Raw genomic sequence first — 22,452 nt, forward strand, 5'->3', positions numbered from 1 at the left:
TTTCTACTTTGTTCAAACTATGGGAGGATATTTCCAGAAGTGTGTACAGAGCTGCGCAGGAGCCTCCTTCTGGAGGACAGCCAGGGGTTGCTTCGGCTTCCCTAGCCTCAGGCTCCCACGTGGCTGCACCTCCCTCAGGTGAACCGGGAGCGGCGGCCTCCCGGCGAGGTCCCCGCGCGGCCAGCAGGGGGCGCTGTGGGGCCGCGCCGCGGGGCCGCTTTGTCGGGGAGGAGCGGCCGCCTCCGCGCACCCAGCTTCCCGGCACCCGCCGCTCACGGCCCGCGCTCGCCGGGGGAGCTGACCCAGTTGCTCAGCCCTCGGGCGGGGTGGCTAACTGGGAGTGTAGAGCAGAAGCCAAACCCCAGCCGGTGCTCGCTACCGGCGGCCCCACAGCCAGGGGCCCAGCCGGGGCACGGGCCTGTCGGGCGTGGCCTGCGCTTGGCTCCCGCCTGCTGGGCTCCACACCGGGGCCTAGGCTGGTTCCCTAATGGCCAGTGTCCTCTGCCTAGCGGGTGGGGAGTGGGGAGAACCTTCCTGAAGGGCCGCCTTCTGGAAGGATTCTGGTTTTGACCAGTTCAGAAGCCCCTCCACCACTCTCAAGCCAACCGAAGTGAGATGGGGAAGGGGCCTTTCTTCCCAGACCCTGTCCCCTGCCCTCACCTCAGACGCCCCTCTCCTCCCACCAGCCCTGGGGCCTTGTGGTCTGTGGCCCCTGTCCTGCTCTGGCCCTGGCTCCGCCTGAGCCCACCAGGGGCCTGGCCCTCCGCCTCCCGACATTGCCCCCGTGGCCTGGCAGTCACTGTCCTGAGCGTCCCTAGCACCGTGCTAAGCCTGTGGCAGACGTCCTCCTCCTCCTCCTCCTGGTACCCACCTTGCAGAGCAGGCTTTGTGTTCACTCCTACTTTAAATTAGAGGTGACTGCGGCTCAGAAAGGCTGAGTGATTTGCCCAAGGTCACACAGTGCTAAGAGGCTGAGACTGAGCCCGTGACCTCTGTCTTACGGTGCTGCCTCCCTGGGAAGGCCCGGCCTGCACCGTCTTCTCCACTCTGCACCCCGTTTCAGCTCACACAGCTCACGCAGTGTACTTGTCTTGCTTTCTAAGAGTGATATTCGTTTATTCTTTGGATTTCTACTGAGGACCCGCACTGTGCCAGGCCCAGGACATGAAGGCGCAGCCAGCATCCACGGAGTTCGCAGTCTGGGAGACAAGACGTTTCCTGTGTGTCAGCTGAGTCTTCCCAGGCAGCCTGCAGCCCTCCCAAGGGGCCGGGACTGTTTCCTGCTTCTCCTGCAGCCCACCCCAGGGTGGTGACCTCCTGGTCCCTTCTCAGAGAGCTGATGCTGCCGTTGCCTCCACTGTGGGGTGGGGCTGGGCAGGCCTGGCCCGGCAGGCTGTGGGGTGCAGGACAGAGGGCTTGGGAAGAGGTCTGGGGGCTGAGAGCTCAGGGAAGGTGTTGGGGGTTCAGGCTGATGAGAGCAGGTTTCCTTCTCAAGCACCCAAGGGCTGACCCACCACATGTGACTGGAGCCACAGGGCTGGGCTCTCAGCCCCCCCGGCGTCTAGTGCTCATGTCTACAAGGTCAAGGTTTGATCCTCGGCTCTATAGCTAGAGCGTGAACAAAGGGGGCCTCTGTCCGGAAATCCCTCCCTTGAATCTTCCTCACTTATCCTATCCTGGCTAGGAGATTTCCAGAACAAAAATCTTAAAAGGCCTCTGACTTTTTAACAAGTATAGACGCCCCCACCCTCCCACAAAACCCAGCTTCCAGTCTGCAGCCCCGTGTTCTTGATCAAACAGGAGAGGGGCCCCGGCCGTTCTAAGCCACGATTTAGAGAGGGGCCCAGGAGTAGCTGAGACACAGGTGAGGAGGGGCCTTGGGGGAGATTTCAAGAAAAAGGGCCAAGTCCAGAACTAGGGAGGGGAGACAGAGGCGAGAGCAGGTCGCGGGAAAAGACCGAGCGAGTGTGCACAGGTACAGCAAGAACGGGTCTGTTTAATGACACAGCTGGGTCTGGTTACAAACATCAGGATCTACAAAAGGACAGGCGGTTCCGTGGATGGCTGCATGGGGGTGGGACGGGGGCGGGGACACAGGCACAGTAGCCACAGCAGCAAAACATCCTTGAGGACGATACACATGACCAAGGGGCCCACGTGGGGGGTCCCTGGCAAGGCTGACACGGATGGATGGACAGAGGAGGGGCGGGAAGGGCAGGGTGCTCGGCCCCCAGTGCTGAGGGTGAGACTCAGGCATCTGGTCCTGTCGTCCAGCTGCTGGAGCAGCCTGGATGCCCCCAGGACTGTCTTCGTGGCAAAGGCGGGTGGAGCTGGCATCCGAGGTTTCTTTACTAAGTCCCCTTCCCCAGCGCAGCCACCCTGCCCAGAACTTCTGGTCCCCATCTGTCTGCTATGACCCATGCTGGGGCAACTCAGTGAGCCAGATCCTTCGAGGGAGAGGGGGGAGCCAGAGCCTTTTGCCTGGCAGCGCAAAGTGGGGATGTGGGGAGCTGGTCAGAGAGAATGGGCTGGGTTTTGCGGGCAAGCCGGGTCACCCCAGCCCTGTCCATCCAGGCCCAGACCCGCTCTGCACTGCTGTGGGGCTTCCTCCTCCGCCAGAACATTCGGTTCTCTGCTCGCCCGGGACCCCTTCCTGCCCCACACGCAGGTGGGCAGACGGAGGCTTCTGGGCCCTGCAGATACACATTATAGATACGTCCGTGTGTATATGTGTGCATATGTTTGTATAGAGACTGTATATAGGATATATCTGCATATATGGTAGAAGTGCGCGTGATGCTCTAGATGGTGACGTGGAGACCTGCATGCTGGCCGGGCACATAGAAACGGGCCGGTCTACCCCGGAGCGACTCCTGTCCCCACTTCCCGCCAGCTGACCAGCGCTCAGCTAGGTCTCTCTCTAACAGTGAGTAGAAAAGCTAAGAAGAGCGGGCCCAGCCTGCAAGGAGGAAGGGCCCCCGCCCGCCGCGCTGGGTCAGCATCCAGGCAGCCAGCGCCGCCTCCCGGCAGCTCCAGGGGGACGGCGGCGTGGCAGAGGCCTCCTTCCGGGAAATCGAGTCAGGGAGTCCTCCAGCTTCCTTGGCACCCAGACATGGAGGGTCAAGGAGGGTCTTCAGAACTCGGCCTTCTGCTCAGGTGCTGCCAGGGAGGGGGGGAGGAGGGTGGGGTCCTACGGCCCCGAAGAGGGCAGTGTGGCCGGTGGGCTGTGGACGAAATAGGAAATGGAGGTAACAGGTTACCAGGGGCTGGGAAGGAGACCAGGGACACTGGGGGACCAGGGAGGGGGATCCGGGGATGGCGGGGCAGCGGCTTTCTGCTGAGACTTGGCACAGTGCAGTTGAAAGCAACCATTAGACCGGAGTCCTAGGTCCCCCTCCTGCCACAGACCTACTGTGTGGCCTCGGGCAAGTCTGTGGCCTGTCTGCGTGAGAATCGAGTGACATAAAGTGTCAAAGTTTGAGGTGTTTCACAAACTGCAAAGCACCATACAAATGTGAGCTCTTTTTCCACTAAATCTGAAATGTGGTGCCTTCTGTCCGGCCTCCTACCTCCCCTGGCCACCCGTCCGTCTGTCCATGTTCCCTGCACATGTACTCACCACCCCCACCCCCCCGCGCCGCCCACGCAGAGGCGCACACACCCTGGAGCAGAGACGGTTCCATAAACAGCGGCGCCGGCCCACCACTGCGTCCCAGATAAGACAAGCTGGACGGGGCCTTCTAGAACTCTGCTTTGTAACTCCATCCCACCCTCTGAGCCCATTTGGACCCCGATAGTAGATTGGGTCTGCAGGCCCAGGCCAGAGAGACACTTCTTGGAAACTCACTCATGCCCTTGGGAAACCGGGAGTTGGGTTGAGGGTGCAAAGGGATGAGGAACCCCAGGACCCGACAGATGGGGCTTCCCCCTGTGTGGGAGGCAGCTGGGCCCCCAGTCCCCCCGGAGCCCATTCAGTCCACAAGGAGCAGAAATGGGGTGGAGGAGGAGACTTCAGCAATTTCCACACATTTGGGGTTTGGAGAGCTTTAAGTCCCTGGGGTCCCGCTGGGGCAGAGAGGGGCGGGGCGGGGCATCGCCTTAGCCATGTGTTTCTGATTCACTGGGGCTCGTGCCCAGCCAGCTCTCTCTCCGGTCCCTCTAGGCCCCTATAAAAAAGTCTTTTTCTCTGGAAGCAGGAAGTCTTGTGTCCTGGCTGTAAACAAACTCTTCTTTGGCGGCAGAGCCTGCCCGGGGAGAGAGGTGGGAGGGCAAGCCCCCTCCTCTCCGTGGCCCTTCTCTGCCCCTGGCTCCTCTGGGTGACAGCTGGCTGGCGTGGGGTGGTAAGCCCAGCTCTTTAGGCTCTGCCAGTGCCCTCCTCTGGCAGGTAAAAATCTCTGCCTATTTCCCATCTACTCCAGGGTCTGGGATAGGCCAGGGCCCAGCTGTGCACATCTGGAGCTGTCCTCGCTACAGCCAGCAGTTTCCGAGGACTCCACTCTCCGGGGGTGGTGCCGATGTGGGGGAGGGGAGCAGGAGCACACGGGCCAGTGTGGTCCCAGCAGGAAGGGCAGCTGGCCTGGCCTACCCGGCTGCCCTCAGGGGAGGCCCGTGAGCAGGAGTCTGGCAGCCTTGGGGGCCCGTGCAGAGCCCGGGAGGAGACGCCGCCTCTTCCATGGGAAACTGCTGGGAATGTTTCTCTACAACGCGTGTCCTGAGCCGCTGGCTGACCCTTGGTTCCCATTCCCGCCCCCGCTCCTCTCTCTTCCTACTCCAGCCCTGCCTCCACCCCTCCATTCAGCTCCCAGAACCAGCTGCCCCTTGGGGGCCCAGGGAGGCAGGAGCGTTCCCAGCTGTCACGTCTGGGGGTAGCCCTCCCCCTCCTGCTCCAAGTCGGCTGGAGTCACTGAGGCCGGCCACCCTCCTTGAGCCATCTCTGGGCCCAGAACTGGAAGCCCGGCCTCTGGGTCAGCCTGGAAGTAAACAATCCCTCGCTAGCGTGCGTGCGAGTGACACCCATGTAGGTCCTGCCTGGGCTTGGGCATGAGTGTGTGTGTGTACATGTCCTCGTGATCCTCCTGGCTCTAACCCTTGCTGAGGCAGCGGGCAGGAGCATTGGTCAGCGTCGATGAAAAAACAGCCCCGTGTAATTGGTGCCCAGGGAGGAAGTGGCCGGAGCTGGCCTGGCTGCCTCTGAGCCTCTTGGGCCAGGCTTCCCACCAGAGCCTCTGGCGCCTCTCTGCCCGGGCAGTTGTGGCCGTGGGGGCTCCGGGCGCTCCCTTGCTCCCTGTTGGAGAATTTGCTGGGACTCCCGGCTCTGGGCAGCCAAGAGCAGAGCGGCCTGAAGTCAGCGGGGGAGCCGTCTCGAAGGCCTTTTCCTACTGCGCCTGTTCTTAAATGTCAGACCCCAGAGTTGGCCTGCCCCAAGTGTTCCTGCCCTGGTGGTCAGCCCCCGGGCCCTAGGAGAGATGGGAGACCTGGGGGACAGGAGAGGACATGGCAGGGAGGCTGCCCGGCCCACCCTCCCCCGCCTCCTCACGTGGTGGCGTTGGGGACCTGCTGTACCCAGCCCACTTCCTTGTAGGCGGCAGTCACGTGGCTGTAGATGAGGCCACGCAGCTTGGTCCAGGCTCTCTGCGTCTCGGGCGGGAAGTCATTGGCAAATTCCTCGGCGATCACCTCCAGAATGACGCCAGAGAGGATCTGGGGGCAAAGGAGGAAGGAGGAGTGAACGAACGCTGGGCGCCCTGCCCCTTCCTGCTGCCCCCAGGACCCCTGTGTCCCGCCTGTGGCCAAGGGGATCATTCATAACACAATAGCCTGGCAGCTTTGGGAACCAGACACTCTCAAGACAAGAGCTGCTCTGGACCCTGCTCCTCCCTCCGGCTGCTGGGCACTGCCCCCTGTCACAGCCACTCCAGGGGAAGAGGCTGGGCAGCCCAGCGGGCACCTCTGCTGCCCCAGGGAGCCCCCAAGAGCCTACAGGCTGCAGGTGGCTGGAGTGTGGGCCCTGGGGGGCTCTGGAGCAGAGCATGGTGGCGGTGGGGCCGCAGCACCCATCCAGCGACATACCTTGAAGTACACGGGCTCCACCTTGTGCTTTAAGGCATGGGCTTTGCCCACAAGGGCGAGCACAGAGGACACCTTGTCGGGGTCGTGCAGGTTCTCCACCACCGTGTTGAGGGCCCCCATGACCCGGCAGGCGTGCTTCCGCAGCTGGGGGCTCCGCTCCATCTCCAGGGGCTCCTCCATATGCTTGAACTGGCTGAAGTACTGCTTGGCGGAGGGGAAGTTCACAAAGAACCTGGCAGGAGGGACAGGATGACACTGGGGGGGGGGCTCCCTCAGGCCCCACCCTGATGCAGCCAGGATGGTGGGGGGGGTGGGAGCTGAAGCAGGAGCCACCCCCCATAATTGTTTCCACTGTGCATGTGGCCCTCCAGCACAGACCCCGCTCTGTCCAAGCTGCCTTGCACGCGGCCCCTCCCCGGCCCGCCATGTCTGCGGCCAGGCGTGCTCAGGCTGCGCTTCTCTCCCAGGCTCGGCCTTCCCTGCTCCTTGCCTCCTTTCCAAACCCTACACGCCCTGCACGGCCGAGAGGGTGAGAGCTCATGTTCTGGAATCACAAGTTTATCTGAAATTGTCTGATTTGCCCCCCACTGCTGCTTTCAATAGGTCACTCTCATGCTCAGAAACATTCAGCGGCTCCCCACGGTCTACCAAACAAAGTCAGAACTCCTTAACCAGGCATTCCAGGCTCCTTACAGACTGTCCCATACACATTCCTCCAACCTCGTGTCCGTGTTCTTCCCTACACTCAAGCCATCTCTGCTCCAGCCGAACAGCTTCACTTGCCGTTGGTAAAACATTCCTCGGGTGGGCCGCACAGTGGATGCCTTCCTTACTCGTTCCCTGTGTCAGACTCGCCTCTCTCTGAGTCCCCAGCCTGGCCTGGAGATACTGCTTTCCCCTCAAGGCCATAAGTGCCACTCAGGTGGCACTCGCTGCCACCCTTTCAGTCTGTCAGACTGGATCCCAAACCCAACCGCAGAAGCCAGGTCTCATGCACCCTCTGACCCCCTGCCCTGGCCGGGGCCCTGCAGTGTGCAGAACGACGGTGACATTTGTACCTCCTCTCCCAGCCGGGGCTGGGTGCCACACGAGACACATGCACAGACTTAATCCTCAGGAAACGTATGGAGTGTCTTGGACCTACTTCTTTTGAGGCTGTTCCACACCTTTGGCATGTCCCCCTCTGTGTTCAGAGAGCTGATACTTTGCCAACCCAGCCCTTTGGCTGGGAGTCGAGTCTCAGATGTGAGAGCTGGAAGGGATGCAGAGAGAGCATCTGGCGGGGCCATCCCTCCCGGTGATGGGGCTGCCATTGGTGGGGGAGGTTCGGACAGTGACCTGGGCACCGTCCTTGTGGAGACTTGGGAGGGCCCCTCTCAGAGGCCAGCTGTGACCTTGGGCAAACCACTTCCCGGCCTCCCTGTCTGCAGAAGTGTCAGGGGAGTCCCTGCCCTTGCTGCTCTGCAGATACACTGGTGAGGACAAATGAGGCAACGGGTCTGAAAATACGTTGGTTTTTTCTCGAGAAGCATCGTAATGAGGGACAAATGTGAGAAACCCTGTCTGAACTTAGATGAGCGTCTTAGACTTTGGGGATGTTACAATAGCAGTAAAAATCATGATACATATGTGCCTGGTATGTGAAGATTTGCAAAGCATCTCCACCTCTGTTATTGTATTTAACTGCCACAACTAAGCAGGTATTGCATCCATTCTACTGATGAGGAAATAACAGGGAACATTTATTGAGCACTTAGTATGAGCTCTCACTAATCCTTGCAATACGCTCTTGAGGTCAGCACTGTTTTCATCCCCATTTAACGGATTAGGAATTGATGCCCAAGGTTGCCCAATAAAGGGAGGAGCCCAGGCAGCCCTGCTTTGATGGCTTCCCCATCCTGCCTGGAGAGACTGCCGTGCCAGGGGACCATGGCTGGGACCCTGCCCCCACACTGAGCACCGGGTTATGGCCCTGAGGAATGACAGTCCCAGGGAGCCCCCACTTTTGGGCCGGGGAGCCTGGGGCCCACGTGCTCTGCTCCTTCTTCCTGGCTTCCACACCCACCTCCTGCCCGTCCCCTCCATGTTCCCCCCAGCCCACCCCATCTCAGCCTGTGCTGCCAGGGAGAAGCCTCAGCCCTGGGGAGTTTCTCAGCTCCCGGAGGCATCTGGGCTTCCAAGAGAGCCTGAAATAGGCTTGTCTGAGTGTGAGGGGGAAGGTGTCAGAGTTACAACCAGGAGGGAGGGTGGGTGTTCCCTCTTGGTCGCCTCCCTGGCAGGGAGTGGAAGTGTGGGGTATGCCTCAGACCCCAAAGGTAACTCCTCCTCCACCCCCACCAACTTCTCCAGGTGGGGGTGCGGAGGTACGGCTGCCTCCTCCTTGCCCTGCAGGCGGATGTGCTGCCCAGGGCCTGGCCCAGTGCAGAGGGCGGATGTGAGAGCATGGGTCAGAGGGCTGGGTGGGTTTCAGGCTCTAGCTGGGGCCTTGTCCTTGAGGATGTGTGTGTCGTATGTGGGAAGACAGGGCATTGTGACAAGACTGATGGGCCCAGGATCCCAGAAGGGACTTTGGGAGCCCTGAGAAGCTAATCGGTCTTGCCCTTACCTCCCTCTCCACGCCTCCCCCCTGGCCAGGCCCTGGGCAGGCAGCAGGAGGGGGGAAAAAGCAAGGGAAGGCTGTGGGACTTGGGGCTGAGACTGTGCTGGGCCAGGCTGTCCCTCGGGCTGGGCTCTAGTCAACACAGAGGTGGGGTCAAGTGAAGTGTGGCAGGCTAGATCTAGTTGCTAACTCAAACCTCAGGTTTTTGGGGCCTCTCTCTGAGCACGGAGCACATTGGTAAATACCTCCCCCAGCCCAGGCCCAGCTCCCTCTAAGAGTCAAGAACAGGGAGCCAGAGGGGGTGCAGAGGGAGAAAGAAAACCCCACCAAGAGCTCAGACTACCCAGAAACAGCCCTGCCCTCAGTGTTTTTCCTCTGCACACCCCACCACCACCCTGTCCCATTCCTGGGGAGGTTCAGGGGCGCCCAGGAAATGGATTGTGAACACATCCTCTACATGTCCTCACCCGTAAATGGCAGGGGTTGGGACAGAGAGTCTCCAAGGTCCTGTGGACCCTGCCTTGGTTCCGCTTGGTGACCCATGTGTGCACCCCGAGGCCTGGGGGCCTGCTGTGCCGACACACATGGCTGAGAGCGGCCCTTGGAGGATGCAGTCTGGCACGTCTGGGACCGCGCTGCCCACTGCGTGGTGTGTGGGTGCTCGCACGTGCGGATCGGGGTCTCAGGGTGTGGGGCTTCAGGGTCCCCATCCCCTCTTGGGTTCCTGCCCCACCCCCCACCGGGCTGTGTTTCTGGGCCTGGGAGCTGCCCCTTCCTCACGCCTCAGGAAAGCTCCGCTAACTCCTCAGAAGTGCTTCTTGCTCTTTTTCCTCCAAAATCTATTTCTAAGTTGGAGGAATCAGGGCACATCAATAGGGAGCTGGGTAGGTCCCAGGCTCTGGAGAGGCAGGGGTGGGGGCGGGGGAAATGGGAGCTGCAGACGGCGACCTGGGAGCCAGGCGTGCACTGAAGCTGTCCTTCCAGAGGCCAGGTTTCGCCCCATCTTCACAGAACAAGTCTGCCCTGCTCTGTCCTAGATTTGACAGCTTCCCTCCGCCAAGGACAGGGGCCTCAGGGTGAGTGTGGTCTGGGGCCTCTCCGCCTGCACCCCAGAGACCAGCACTTGTGGGAAGAGCATGGATTTGGAGCTAGAGTCAGTAACTCGCTGGTGGGGCTTGAGGAGTTCGTGAGAGTGGTGTATGTGCACCTGTGTGTAGGTGTGTGAATAACTGTCTCTCTGTGGGCCCCTCGGAGGCATGTGGTGCCCTGAGCCCAAGACAGCATTTCCTTCCTAGGTGGGGGTTTCAGGGCTGGGCCCTGTCTCCTGAAGCTTCTCTCTTCTCCCTTCTCCATCAAACTCAGCAGGGACTGTATCCTAGGGGACTGTTTGCTTCTCCACTCACCTGTGCCTTACCTGGGAGCTCCCTGCTGGCCCACCCCCCTGGCAGGAAGGCGGCCTGGGAAACCCGACCCCAGGGTCTACTCCTTCTGACCTCTACTCTCTTGCTCTGTGCTCTGTTCTTCCAAGAGGCTTTGAACAGGGAAAGCGGCGGAGCTGGAGAGAGGGTTCTACTCCTCTTTGTCCCCCTTCTTGGCTTAGCCTCAGTTTTCTTGTCTCTAAAATGGGGAGCCCTCACGGCCCCCTTTGAAAGGCTGGTAAAACGTGTGCGCCTGACGGCTTGGAGGGGTGGCTGGGCTTGCTGGTGAGGAGGGAACGGCCGCTGAGCGAGGAGTTCTGAGGGAGAGGAGAGGTGGGGGACCGAGGCGCCCTCCCGCATCTGGCTTCTAGTTCCTAGTGAGCCCCGCGCCCGGGGCTAGGAAAGGTTCCACGGGGGCTTCGCCCACCCCAAGGCGCCCACGCTGCCCGTGCCCGGCCCGGCCCGATCGCGGCTGGGGAGGTGGCGCTGAGCTCGGACCCGGGCCCAGCCTGCTTCTGCCCGGAGCCGCTGCCGCCCTCCCTGCCCTGGGCCCGGCCGGGCTGGGGCGACACCTACCTCACCAGGATGGCCACCCCCACGTCCTCGCAGTTGGCATAGAGCCGGGCCCACGTAGCCTGCACCGCCTTCCTCTCCGCCTCGGACAGCTCCTCGCTCCGCTCCCTGCGCTCGATCTCCATCTCGCCCGGCACTTTCTCCATGAGCGGCTCCGAGCCCAGCCCGGCTTCGCTCGGCGGCGGCGGCGGCGGGGCGCGGGGCGCGGGGAGCCGGGCCGGCTGCGTGCGCGGCGGGCGGGCGAGGGGTAGAGCGCCGGAGGGAGGGAGCGTGTGTCTGTGCGCGCCGGGTGTGTGTGTGTGTGTGTGTGTGTGTGTGTGTGTGTGTGTGTGGTGTGCAGGGTATATGTGCGGGGGGCGGGGGACCGCGAGCGGGGGGCGGAGATGTGGTCTGCTGAAAAAATGTTTAAAAAAATAAATCCGCTCCAAACCCCCAAGTCCGTGTCGGTGAGCCAATTCCGGCAAGGTGAGGGCTGGGCGGGGTGGGGGCTACACGGCTGCCGCCCGCCCACCGCAAGGCCACGGCGGAGTTGGACGGCGGGGCGGGGCTGGGGGTAGGTGTGGCCGGTGTGCTGGGGGTCCCGGGAGGAAGGGGCGGTCGCGCGGCGCCGGGCGGCGCGGGCAGCACAGGAGTGCGCCCAGCTGGTGCGGGTCTGGGGGCACAGCGTCCCGGCTCCTGCTGCGTGCGGTGTCGCGGGTGTGCGGGTGTGTACCCTTCACGCGGCAGGGAACTGACTGAAAGTCACACTCCTAGGCATTTGTGGCGCGGCCGGCCGTCGCCAGCCCGAGGGGGCGAACGCGAGCCCCTCCGGCAGCCGCCACGGAACGAGCTGGGCCCCCGCTCGCCCCATCTCTGGAGCTAGCCGCTGAGGGCCGCGGCGCCACTCCCAGAGCGCCGGACCCCTGGCTCGGGAGCAGTTACTGGGGCTGTCGGAACTCGAGCACACCTCCAATCCCGGGCGGCAGGGCCCTGCGCCCCCCTTCCCTTCCGGCCACCTCCCCTTCTCCTCGGTGCACGCACGCGGTGGCTGCAGCCAGAAGTCCCTGGGGGGCTTTTTAATGACACAGACAGGCAAGAACCAGGCGCTGCCCTGAATTCCGGCCCTGGCGGTGGCAGAGGGAAGTCCGAAAGAAAGGGCAGAGAGGACCTCGAGGTCGACAAGTCTTGTCTCAGTTCCCACCAAGGCCCCTACTCTGGGAACGGCAGGGACAAATCCGTCCTGGTGGACCCTGCTCAGGGAGGTGTGAGTGACACTAGGCCAGAGGCTCGGACTGCCTCTGAGAGCCCCAGGGTGCCTGCCCTGCAGCAGCTGCTTAGTCCAGAGAAGCCTGAGGGCAGACAGGGTCTGCAGTGTCTGAAACAGAAGTCACAGGACAGGTGGGGTGTCTCTGTTTCTTCCTCAGGCTCCCTGGAAACACTTGTCCTGCTCAAGACTTGCTGTCCCACTGCCTGAGCATTGCCAAGGGTTAGCTCTCCTCTTCAGCTCTGGATCATGCATTTATTCTTAAAATCCAATTTTAAGACAGAGAACAAGGGAGGCAGTGAGAACCTGTCCAGGCCCAGCCCTGCCCCAACCTGGGCCCTTCCTGGAGCTCAGGGTTCAGATGCCTGCTGGGCCCCCTGGGCAGTGCCTCTGACATTGTCTGCACCTACATTAGGGAAGAAAAGCCTAATGCCTTCGAGGCTCTTGGAAGGAATGGAGGAGAGTGGATGGTTCGGGTTCTTACATTATTCTCAGACCCACGTCCTGGCGTGGCCATTGCTGGCTCCATCCTCCACCGAACTCCCCTGACAGCTTCCCAAAGCTGGGGTGGCAGCCCCCCAAGCTGCTGCCGAAGGGGTTCCCCTGGGTCGTGGAAAGAAAATAGGAGAAATCTTAATTCTATTTCTTTTCATCTCATCCTTTACAAATTTTATGTAACTCTTATGGTGTAGGAATGTATTTGTGTCGTACCCCAGCATATAGTTTGTAAGTAGGTGCGTGTACTATTTTGTGAGTGCACACTTGTGCCTTTCACAGAAGAGGGCGTGTACTCGGAAGTTTGGAGGGATTGTCCAGAGGGTAAAACTGAGCCAGCCCTTCGCTCTCTGTTCTCCCTTGTCTTTCTGCCTCCATCGTCTAATATTCTTCCCCTGTCTTCCTCCTCTCCTGATGCCTCCACTGTGACATCATTGTCCACTGCCACTCAACTTTCAGGTACTGGAAGATGCCACGTGCTCTCATGTCAGCAACCTGGGCAGAGTCTTCTGCCCGAGGGCCCATCCTTCCCTGAGCATCTGCACATTCAGACGCCCCCAGCTCCTCCTTTGAACTTTACCTGATGCTTGCAACGCCCAAAGTGCTCCTGAGTCACTCTATTGCAGTCACTTATTTAACTTGACAGAGCGTTTGTCTAGACTGTCAGCTCCTTGAGAGCAAGGCCCAGTCTTACCAACTCTACATGCCGAATACTTGCTCAGTGCCACGATGCACACCCTGACGCTGTCACTGGAGGGGAGAACCTGGGCCCGGTGAGCTTAATCAGTCCTCACAAGGTCAGGCTGCTGACCCTACTAAGAAGCTTGAGCCTCCTAATCCATCCCCAACAGGAACCTCGGGACAGACGGCAGTGGCTCCTGAAAGCCGGCGGGGCCATTTTGGCCCCTTGCCCGTGGCCGTCTTCTGCAGACTTGGTCTGGGAGGGGATGGGGCAGCTGAGCCATGTGTACCACCCTCCTCCTGCTCAGCACCTTGGCCATGCTCTGGCGTCGTCGATTTGCCAACCGTGTCCAACCGTGAGAAACTGACTGGGCTATGGCTGGGGTGGGGGAGGAAGTATTGATCTGGGCTCCAGCCAAGCTGAAGGTGGGCAGGGGTTGCCTGGACCTCCAGGGGGCTGGGAGGGCATTTGCCAGGACCCCTGAGAAGCTCAGAATGGAGGGAACTTGGAGCTTCCGAGGCACTAGGCTGCAGCCTCCAGTCCCATAGTTCAACGTGGCTAGGTCCTGTGGAGGAGCAGGGAGTGACTGGGTGCTGGCCACAGCTCTTCCTGCCTGTTCTTGCCTCCCACAGAGAGCCCAGTGGTGTGGATGGGGCAGTTATGGGCAGCAGCTTGGACACAGACCTCCAGTCCTCAGTCAGGTGAGGCAGAAAAGGGGCTGGGGTGGGGGAGGGAGGGTGCTGCCAAGGAAGCTGTCACTGTGCATGCCTGGGGGTGCACGTGTGTGCATGTGTGTGCACTGTATCCTGGTCCTTGCCCTTGTTGCCCTGTTCCTGTATGCCTGGTAGGCAGGCTGGATGTCTGTTTTCTCCAGTTGGGAATGGGAACCCCCAGCCCCCTCCTCTGGACCAAAGCTGCTCTGCCTTGCTCCTCCAAGTGCGAATGGTCCCCAGGGGCACCTTCTGTTGGAGGGTGCAGGGGAGTGGAAAGAGGGACAAGGTTGACCAGCTCTGCGGGCTCTGCTTGCCTTTCCTCACCCTTCCCTTCCCCCCCCTCCTCCTCTGCCCCCTCCCGCCTCAGCCGCTCCACTGCCTGAACTCCAGCAGGATTCGCTGTCCAGTCCCCAATAGAAGGCGCAGGAGCAGCATGACATCATCAGTGTTGAGCGCCATTGGCTGGGCAGCCCCTGCGGGCAGGACGCTGTCTCCAGTGGCCAGGAAGTTAACTCTTCCCTAGGTTGAAGCCATGTGGCCTTTAGGGGGTGAAGTTGTGGGAACTTACAGACTTTTCCCTTCCTGGGTGACCAATGTCATTCTATGATAGAAGCTCCTATGCCCAAGGAAACGCTGAAAAGAATCAGCGAATATTTATTAAGTACCTATGTGTGAATGTTCTTTTTGTGCCTTGGGACCCACCTAGCGTGGGAGACCTGTCTGAAAAGTGACTCTCTTACTCTTTAGACAAAAGCAAAAAAAGATCTTGTGACGTCCTGGGGCTCCAGGGCCCACCGGCTGGAGGGTGTCTCCACACAGTGTGTTCTCAGATGGCGGGTACAGTAGCATGCATGCCTGTGACCCTTTATGTCTCCTTATGAGTGGGGACCTGCCTGCAATGTGTCCCTTAGATATGTGGAAACGGGCAACCGAGAGAACTCAGAGTCTTTCTGTTTCTTGTCGTCGTGATCCTGGGATTCTCCCAGACTCTGTCAGAAGACCCAGCAGGAAGCCGTGGGCATGCACAGGACACAGAGACATTTCTGTGACACTCTTCCTCAACTCGCTAGGCTAGCTGACATCATCACAGTAGTGGCTGATTGATATTACTAATTAAACGGGCTGACATATAGAATGACTGTCACCGGGCCTCACGCATAGGAGGCACTCAAATGCTGACTGGTCCTCACTATTAAGTTTGGGTGCAGGGTTGGGCAGCCGGAATTTAAGTCCTGGCTTCCTTCTCACTGAGAGACTTTGGGGAAATTATGTGATCATTCTATTCGTATGTAAACTGGGGTTAGTAACAAAGTGGTTGTGAAGTTTCTATGAGGGCGAGAAGTAATTGCTCAATGAACGCTAGCTAGCCATTCTTTTGTTATTTTATACTTGATTGGTGCTTTGTTCTTCTCCAGAGGGTTCTTGTTTGTTAACTCTGACTCAGAAGGTTTGGCAGAAGGTACTTTTTATCTCTTGTTAATGGTTGAGGAAACCAAGGGACAGTGAGATTTAAATGACTTGCTCAAGATCGTCCATCTAATTTGCAGCTTATGTGGGAGCATCAGGCCTCTGATTTTCAGGCAGTGTCTCTTCTACATGAAATGGGCTGGACCTCCTGGCAGGGGAGGAAAGGCCAAATCAGAGGACCATCTGGCCAGGCCGGGCCTGGTGTGACTTAGCCAGAACGAAGCAGTTGCCTATTAACTCCTTGGGACCCAGTTAACTGGAAAAATTGGTCTGACATGGAGGAACCACCTGCTGATTGTGGCTGCCATGGAAGGCTGGCTGGGGGTGGCAGTGGGGGTGACATTTCTGCTCTCCAGTTACACTGTCATCAATTCCAACTGGTTTCTTATATGCTTCTGCCCCTCAATACTGGGGTGAATCACTAGGCATGGGGGCAGGAGGAAAAGGGGAGCCAGAAGCATGGGAAGGTCACCCCCTTCATTCCTGACTCCAGGGCTTTCCTCTGTTTAGGGAGAAAGAGCCTCTGAAGTAAGCCCTCACCTTTGCAGGGGGGCTCAGCCCCAGAGACTGGGATCAGCTGGCCCAGGCAGGTAGGACGGGCTGGGACATGGGAGGGCAGAGGGCAGGGCTGGGGACAAGGAAGGAAGAAATATGCAAGGCCTGGCCATATGGGAACACAGAAGGCAGTCTTCAGCTCTTGCAGTCACTGATGGAGGTTAAGAGTAGGTGGGTGGACTCATGTCTTCAGCTCCTGCCTTGAGCCTGTTATGTTCCAGGCCACGGGCAAGGGTTAGTTTGAAGAGAACCAGGTGTGGTCTCGACCACATTATCTAGGCTTGGGGATGAGGTGGCTGTTGTGCTGGGGGCCTGAGGGCAGGGCTTGGGGATTTCTAAGGGAGAGATGGTGCTCTGGAATGTCCACTCTGAAACACAAGTCCCATCTCTGAGCATGGGAGAAAGCGATGGTCTGTTTTGGTTTTCTGTTTCAGCTCAGGTCCTGGTTTGTCCCCTAGCCCAGGAGGATGCTGTGGGAGCCGAAGCAGCAGCAAGAGAAGAACGGGAAAGCATCAGTGAGAAGGTAGACGCCTGCCTCCCAGGCCCTGGACCTGCCAGTCTTTGCTTCCCCCGAGGCCCTGGCTGTGGGTTCCCAAACACGACCTGGCGGGGGCTGGCCAGAGGAGCAGAGATGCCCACTGCTCTTGGAGGGGTTCCCTTCCTCTGAGGCTCCTCTGAGGGACCGCTGAGCCGGAGGAAGCCAGGCTAACTCTGGGGCAGCCCTGGAGCCCCAGTCAAGGGGCAGGAAAAGTGAGGAGCGAGGAGACTCCAGAACCAAGGGATAGCCGGTAACTCACATCTACCGATCAAGGGCTTCCATGCGCTCTCTGACTCAATCCTCGCAGTAGCCTGCACAGACTGGGAATATTATCTACATTTTATAAATGAGGAAACATGTAAAGAGGTTCAATAATTTGCTCCAAATCGCCTAGCTAGTAAGCGGGGGGCTCCAAGGCTCGCAGGGAGGCTGCAGAGCCCATGCTCTTAAACCATGGCACGGCCTCCCTGACACCTAACAGTTTGCAGCCGCCTGGTGAGGGAGGGGCGTCGGCCTGATTGCCTGTCTGTCAGCCCAGGAGCTACTCTGTTAGCCCTGGGACTGGTGGTGCAGGGCTGTGCAAGTGTCGGTTTGCTGTGGTGGTCCTCACCTCCTATGGCATTGGCCTTTCCCCAGTCCCCAGAGCTCATCCTGGCACTGGCTGCTCTGCTGAAATTTTCAATAAGAAATGCCAGTTGGATCTGTGACACGCCTGCCTGCAGCTGGAGGGAAGCAACCAACAGCTTGTCCTCTGAATGTGTTTTCTGTGTTCGCGCGCATGTGTTCCAAATGGGCAGTAGCATGTGGGAAGGGAAAAAGCATGACACTTGTTTTTGTCAATTTGCTGACTGCTCAGTCACGGCGGCTGCCTCCTTTGCCCCCAGCTGCTCTGCCATTTCTCTGTCTTTACAACCCTGCCCGATCTTGAGCAGAGATAAAAGCAGATTTCCGCTTCTGCTCCCGAGATCCAGGCGCAGACCCTGCAGGCAGCTGCTCCCGACTGTCTCACAGCCATTAATCTTCAAAAGCTCCCCCCTTGCCTTCGCATCTCTCCTCCCCATCCAGCCCCCCACTGCCAGGCCCAGCTGCGATGTCTCTCTGCCTGGCTGGCCCCTGCCCTTGACTTTCAGGCAGTAGGAGACGGAGGAGTTCTCTAGACAGCAGCACTTCAGCCGCCGCTCCACATCTGAAGGAAGGAAGGAAAAGGGTGAGAGCTGCAGCAGATGAGAGGGAACCCACTCGGAAGCCACTCAGAAGGATGGGGGAGGTGGCACAGCCTCCTGGGGAGGGGCTGCTGGTACTGCAGGGAGCCTGGGGTGTGTGCAGAGGCAGTTCTGTGGGAGCCTCTCAAAGTAGGGCAGGGAGGAGGCAGGGGGAGGTCACACTAGGGCAAGGAGCCCATCGAAGCCGGAATGCCCACCTGACCCAGGCCATGAGCCTGTGACCACCTGTCTCAGCTCCTGTCAGCCTGTCTTTGTCCTGGGAGGCATCAGCCTTCCTGGTGACAGGACTGTCAGGCTGAGGACCAGAGGGCCCTGTTCCAGGGACCTCGTCTGTGTTCCCTGATCCTGTCTTTGCATTCATCCTCTGGTCTACTTGTCATGCTCCTGTCACCTCATCCTTGCCGCCATTTCCAGGTTGCCCATCTCCTTCCACTGGTCTGAGGATTCGTCAGGCCAAGGTCATGGAGCTGGCACAGGGCCCAGACACACTTCCACAAGGCGGTGCCCTTTGCAGCACCGTTCTAAGAACCTGTGCAGGAGATGGTGGCTCCTCCAGGTGTCCGTTCCAGATGAAGGGTGGGGAGGAGAGAGGAAGGGGCTGCTGGACGGGGGGGAATGTGGCTGCCGGGGCTTGGAGGTTGCCTGGGCCCTGGCAGCTGGGCTGCCATGTGGGCTGGGAGGGGGGGCTCTCTCCCCAGGGAGCAGGCTGGCTTTGGTGGGAGCAGATTGTGTTTACACCTTCCCCGCACACCCAGCCCACGCTCGCCTCTTATTCCCGGGGCCTCTCCCACCCTGGGCTCTTCGCGCAATCTGCACATTTGCAGCTACTGCTGCAGAAAGTTGCTTCCCTCAGCCTAGGACTCCACTACAGAAGGCTCCCAGGACCCAGGCGTCCCTTCCTCAGCCCACTTGCTCCTGTCACAGGGGTTGCAGTGAAGCCTGTGGCAAGGGTGGACCTTTGAGTAGAGGAGTCACTTAAATCCTGACTATGACACTGTCCCCACACAGGCTGAGTCCTCTCCCCTCCTGTTTCCTTGCAAAGAGCTGCTGCTTAGAAGTGGGAGCAGGACTGTGCAGGGGCTCGGTAGAGAGGGAGTTAAGGGCAACCAGAGAGGCCGGGCGCGGTGGCTCACGCCTGTAATCCTAGCACTCTGGAGGCCGAGGCGGGAGGACTGCTTGAGCTCAGGAGTTTGAGACCAGCCTGAGCAAGAGCGAGACCCTGTCTCTACTAAAAATAGAAAGAAATTGGCCAAACAATTAAAAATAGAAAAAATTAGCTGGGCATGGTGGCGCATGCCTGTGTCCTAGCTACTTGGGAGGCTGAGGCAGGAGGATCGCTTGAGCCCAGGAGTTTGAGGTTGCTGTGAGCTAGGCTGACGCCATGGCACTCTAGCCTGGGCAACAGAGCTAGACTCTGTGTCCAAAAAAAAAAAAAAAAAAAAAGGGCAACCAGAGAGACAGAGCTGAGGGAAAGAGCAAGGAATCTGAAAGCAGCCCAGATTTGAATCGTGACTCCACCACACCTCCTCCCTCTGTGGCCTTGGGTAGGTTTCTAAACAACTCTGTGCCTCAGTTTCCTCAGCTGTAAGAGGAGGTAATAGTAGTACCTATCTCTTAAAGTTGTTGTAAGGGTTGATTTGATAATGTGCATAAAGTGCTTAGCATGCTTCGTAAGTGTCCCATGCATGTGAGCTAGTACAATTATCTGTGAACTCCAAGTTACCGAACAGTGGTGGATTCAGAACAGCTGGAGTTCCTGCCCTCCTTGCCCTGCGGTCCTTCCTGCCCTGTCTCTCTGCGCGTGTAGAGCTGGGCAATTGGCAATTCTGAGACAAACTAGAGCGTGGCAGAGGGTGGAACTGCTGGAGTGGGGAGAGCACCCAGTAAGCCTGTACTAGGGGACCACCATGGCCGCTCTGTGTGCCCAGAGCCCTGTCCCAACCTCCAGCAGGGGCTTGGAGGACAAGCCCCTAGACACCTCCCCAACTGGCTCTGCCTCATGAGTGAGTCTCAGCCCCTGAGAAGACAGGAGGTGGTTGCCCTGATGTTTTCCCTTCCTCCATCTGAATGCTAATCTCTCTGCTGGTGGGAGCCTGAGTGACAGGGACAAGGCTGCTGGGAGCTGCAGGGTGGCCAAGGGCAGCAGCCAGGAGCAGGGAGGTACGGCTGTCTGCTACTTCTGTGACTGAGACTCAGGGTTGGTGCCAGTCTCTCCTGGAGATTGGAGCATGACCAGAGAACTAATGAGGTAGCGGGGGTGGGGTGGGGGAGCAAGGGAAGTAGCCATAGAGGCTGCAACAGCTGCTGCTGTCCTGTGTCACCCCAGGGTGCAGATGCGACCTTGGGGAATGCCCATCCACCCCAAACGTGTGCTTGCGTGTATGTGTGCGCAGGACAGTCCTGGGCAAGGGCATACCTCCTCCAAGACTCGATGGACAAGGCGTGGTGCCCGATCCGAGGCAGACAAAATGTGGTGGGAGAGCAGCTCCCTCGGCTCCCGCAGCCCCTCTGCGGAGAGCCTGGTAGGAAGAAGCCCACGATCTAGAGCCAGAGGAAAATAATGTTTCTTCATGAACCTCAAGAAAGGAGAATGGCAAAGTGGCTTACACTGATGCTTACGTTAATAAAACGATGACCATACTAGTAACATGATTAATAATGGCTAATATGTACCAAACACTCATTATGACTAGGCACTGTGCCAACTGCTTTATCTCATGCACTGTCTCCTTTACGAGGCAGGAACAGTTGTTATCCTCATTATCCAATAAGGAAAGTGAAGTTCACAGAACTTGCTCAAGGTCACTCCCAGCTAGCAGTGAAGCGAGGCCTTGGGCCTGCGAAATCTGATGCCAAAGCTCAGGGTACAAAGGGCCTGAGTCTAGAGTCGGGGACTGTGAGGAAATTCTGGGTGTGACCTGTCTATAAAGGCACAAAGAATGGAGTTGTGGACCTGTCCTGGCCATGCCTTTGAGGGTGGGCCTGTGTTGGCCAGGGTTATTCCCCCTGCTCTCTCTTGAAAGAGCTCACATTCAAAGGCAGATCAGACTCAGGGCCCCAAAAGGTTAGTCCTTGCCTGCCAGGTGAGGGGTGAAGAGAGCTGCCTCTCTAGGACCCATCAGTCCCCCTCAGGGAGGAAGCGGTGGCTCCGGGCAGAGATGACAGACAACGAGGGCATCACTCACAGTCACTGCCACTGCTACTCTGTTGCCTCCTTCGGCCAGGGGCAGGGCCCTCGGGAGAGGAGAGGATGGCAGCCAGCAGCCCGGCTGGCGTGGGGAGCTGGAGAGGAAGGCTGTTTTATTTGTTTTCTCAGCAGGAGGGTCAGGGTATAGACACCAAGGAGGTGGCTTCTAGAGGGATCAACTAAAGGGATCCTTTTTATTGCTTAGTATTATTCTTAACGAGGACAGACCCTCTCTGTGGTACACATGTGCCCCCTAGTGGGGATTAAAACAAACAAAAAAAAGATTTACTGACAGGATCTGGGCCTATGAGCCTGAGCAGGAGGGGCCAGTCCTGTCCCTATGTGAAAACACACATACACTTAACATTCATATGCAGAGGCTGAAGCCATTCAAACTAAGCATTAAAAAAAATTAATTTGTTCATTTGGTTGTTTATTTAACAAGCATGTATTGGAAGCCTACAACGTGCAAACACTGTGTCAGGTGTTGGGAGTGACGGAGCAGTGAAAGAGACAGTCCCTGTCCTCCCGGTTAGTGCTGTAGAAAGATCCCAGCCGAGGAAACCTAGTTCTGCCAGCTCCGCCCTGCCTGCTCATGTGACCTTTTGTTCTCTGGATCTCAGTTTCCCCATTCAATAAACATATGTTGAAACTGGGTGGGCTTGTGCCCAGGATGCAAAGGACTAGTGACCTCCTCAGGAAAAGAACGGTTCAGTAAAGTGAAGGGGATGGATCAGATGATCTCTGGGGCTCCACAGATCTTCCCAACCAAAAGATACTATAATGGCCTGTGTCCAGAGGTGCTGAGAAACATTACAGAGTGCTTGTGTGCCAGACACTGCGGTTACAGAAATGGATTAAGACTTTCTGCCACCGACAACCAGAAAACTGGGCCAAATATAAGAAACAGACACTTGACGATAGACAGCATACAGAACGGTGGCCCATGACTGCCTCAGCTTCTGCCTGGAGACATTCCCTGGCTTAGGAGGGGAAACCCAAGCAGCCCACAGTGGTCTTGCTAAGATGAAGAAACAAAATGAGAGGTCAAAACAGTGTGATTTTCATAAGGACATACACATAGATCAATGGGATCCAAACCAGACAGGATAAAGTAACTCAATGGAGAAAGGTCCTTCTGATAGGATACAAAAAACACTAATCGTAAAAGAAAAATTGATAAATTGGGCTTTATCAAGATGAAACTTCTGCTCTTGGAAAGACTGGGAGTAAATATTTGCCAAACAAAAATCTGAGAAAGGACTTGTATCCAGAATATATAAAGAACTTTCACAATTTGATAATGAGAAGACAGCCTAATAAAGAAAGGGAGGAAAGGTTTTAATAGACATTGTACCAAAAAGTAGACATATGGTCAATAAACACATAGAAAGATAATCAACATGGTAAATCATCAGGGGAATGCAAATCAAAAGCCCAACAAGATACCACTACACACCCACTAGAGTGGTTAAAATTAAAGACTGACCAGAGTAAGCGATGGTGAGGATGTGGAGCATCTGTAACCCTGTAATACACTGCTGGGGGAGGCTAAAGTGCTACAACCGCTTGGGAAACCACTATGGCATCTAAGAGGAATGGAAACTTACATCCATAAAAAAGATTTTCCAAAAATGTTCACAGCTTTGTTAATACTAACTCTATTCCTTTTTTTTTTTTGAGACAGGGT

General features: G+C 58.0%; 2 protein-coding genes across 2 annotated transcripts; one reads left to right on the top strand and one right to left on the bottom strand.

Moving 5' to 3' along the window:
* Positions 1–2,093: 2,093 nt before the first annotated feature.
* Positions 2,094–10,943, bottom strand: CYGB (cytoglobin). The gene is made up of 4 exons (XM_012662266.1): positions 10,663–10,943; positions 6,070–6,301; positions 5,537–5,700; positions 2,094–3,224 (listed from the first exon to the last, which is right to left on the bottom strand). Exons 1-4 carry the CDS (start codon positions 10,803–10,805, stop codon positions 3,191–3,193), a joined length of 573 nt encoding a protein of 190 aa, XP_012517720.1. The 5' UTR covers positions 10,806–10,943; the 3' UTR covers positions 2,094–3,190.
* A 2,417-nt stretch (positions 10,944–13,360) lies between these two features.
* On the top strand, positions 13,361–18,574 carry PRCD (progressive rod-cone degeneration). Its single transcript, XM_012662281.1, has 5 exons — positions 13,361–13,434; positions 13,712–13,780; positions 15,770–15,849; positions 16,249–16,337; positions 16,989–18,574. The coding sequence occupies exons 1-3, from the start codon at positions 13,361–13,363 to the stop codon at positions 15,789–15,791; spliced, it is 165 nt and encodes a 54-aa protein (XP_012517735.1). The 3' UTR covers positions 15,792–15,849; positions 16,249–16,337; positions 16,989–18,574.
* The last annotated feature ends 3,878 nt before the right edge of the window (positions 18,575–22,452 follow it).

Source organism: Propithecus coquereli, unplaced genomic scaffold, assembly GCF_000956105.1.
Source record: "Propithecus coquereli isolate 6110/MARCELLA unplaced genomic scaffold, Pcoq_1.0 Scaffold76, whole genome shotgun sequence".
Lineage (NCBI taxonomy): Eukaryota > Metazoa > Chordata > Mammalia > Primates > Indriidae > Propithecus > Propithecus coquereli.

What these genes read in the sequence shown, in the direction of transcription:
- CYGB (XM_012662266.1), bottom strand. Translation starts at nt 10,805, where the DNA reads ATGGAGAAAGTGCCGGGCGAGATGGAGATCGAGCGCAGGGAGCGGAGC. An exon ending in GGGGTGGCCATCCTGGTGAG is followed by an intron (nt 6,302 to 10,662) that starts GTAGGTGTCGCC and finishes CCCTCCTGCCAG; the next exon opens with GTTCTTTGTGAACTTCCCCT. An exon ending in TGGAGCCCGTGTACTTCAAG is followed by an intron (nt 5,701 to 6,069) that starts GTATGTCGCTGG and finishes CTTTGCCCCCAG; the next exon opens with ATCCTCTCTGGCGTCATTCT.
- PRCD (XM_012662281.1), top strand. Translation starts at nt 13,361, where the DNA reads ATGTGTACCACCCTCCTCCTGCTCAGCACCTTGGCCATGCTCTGGCGT. An exon ending in TTTGCCAACCGTGTCCAACC is followed by an intron (nt 13,435 to 13,711) that starts GTGAGAAACTGA and finishes TGCCTCCCACAG; the next exon opens with AGAGCCCAGTGGTGTGGATG. An exon ending in GACCTCCAGTCCTCAGTCAG is followed by an intron (nt 13,781 to 15,769) that starts GTGAGGCAGAAA and finishes TCCTCTGTTTAG; the next exon opens with GGAGAAAGAGCCTCTGAAGT.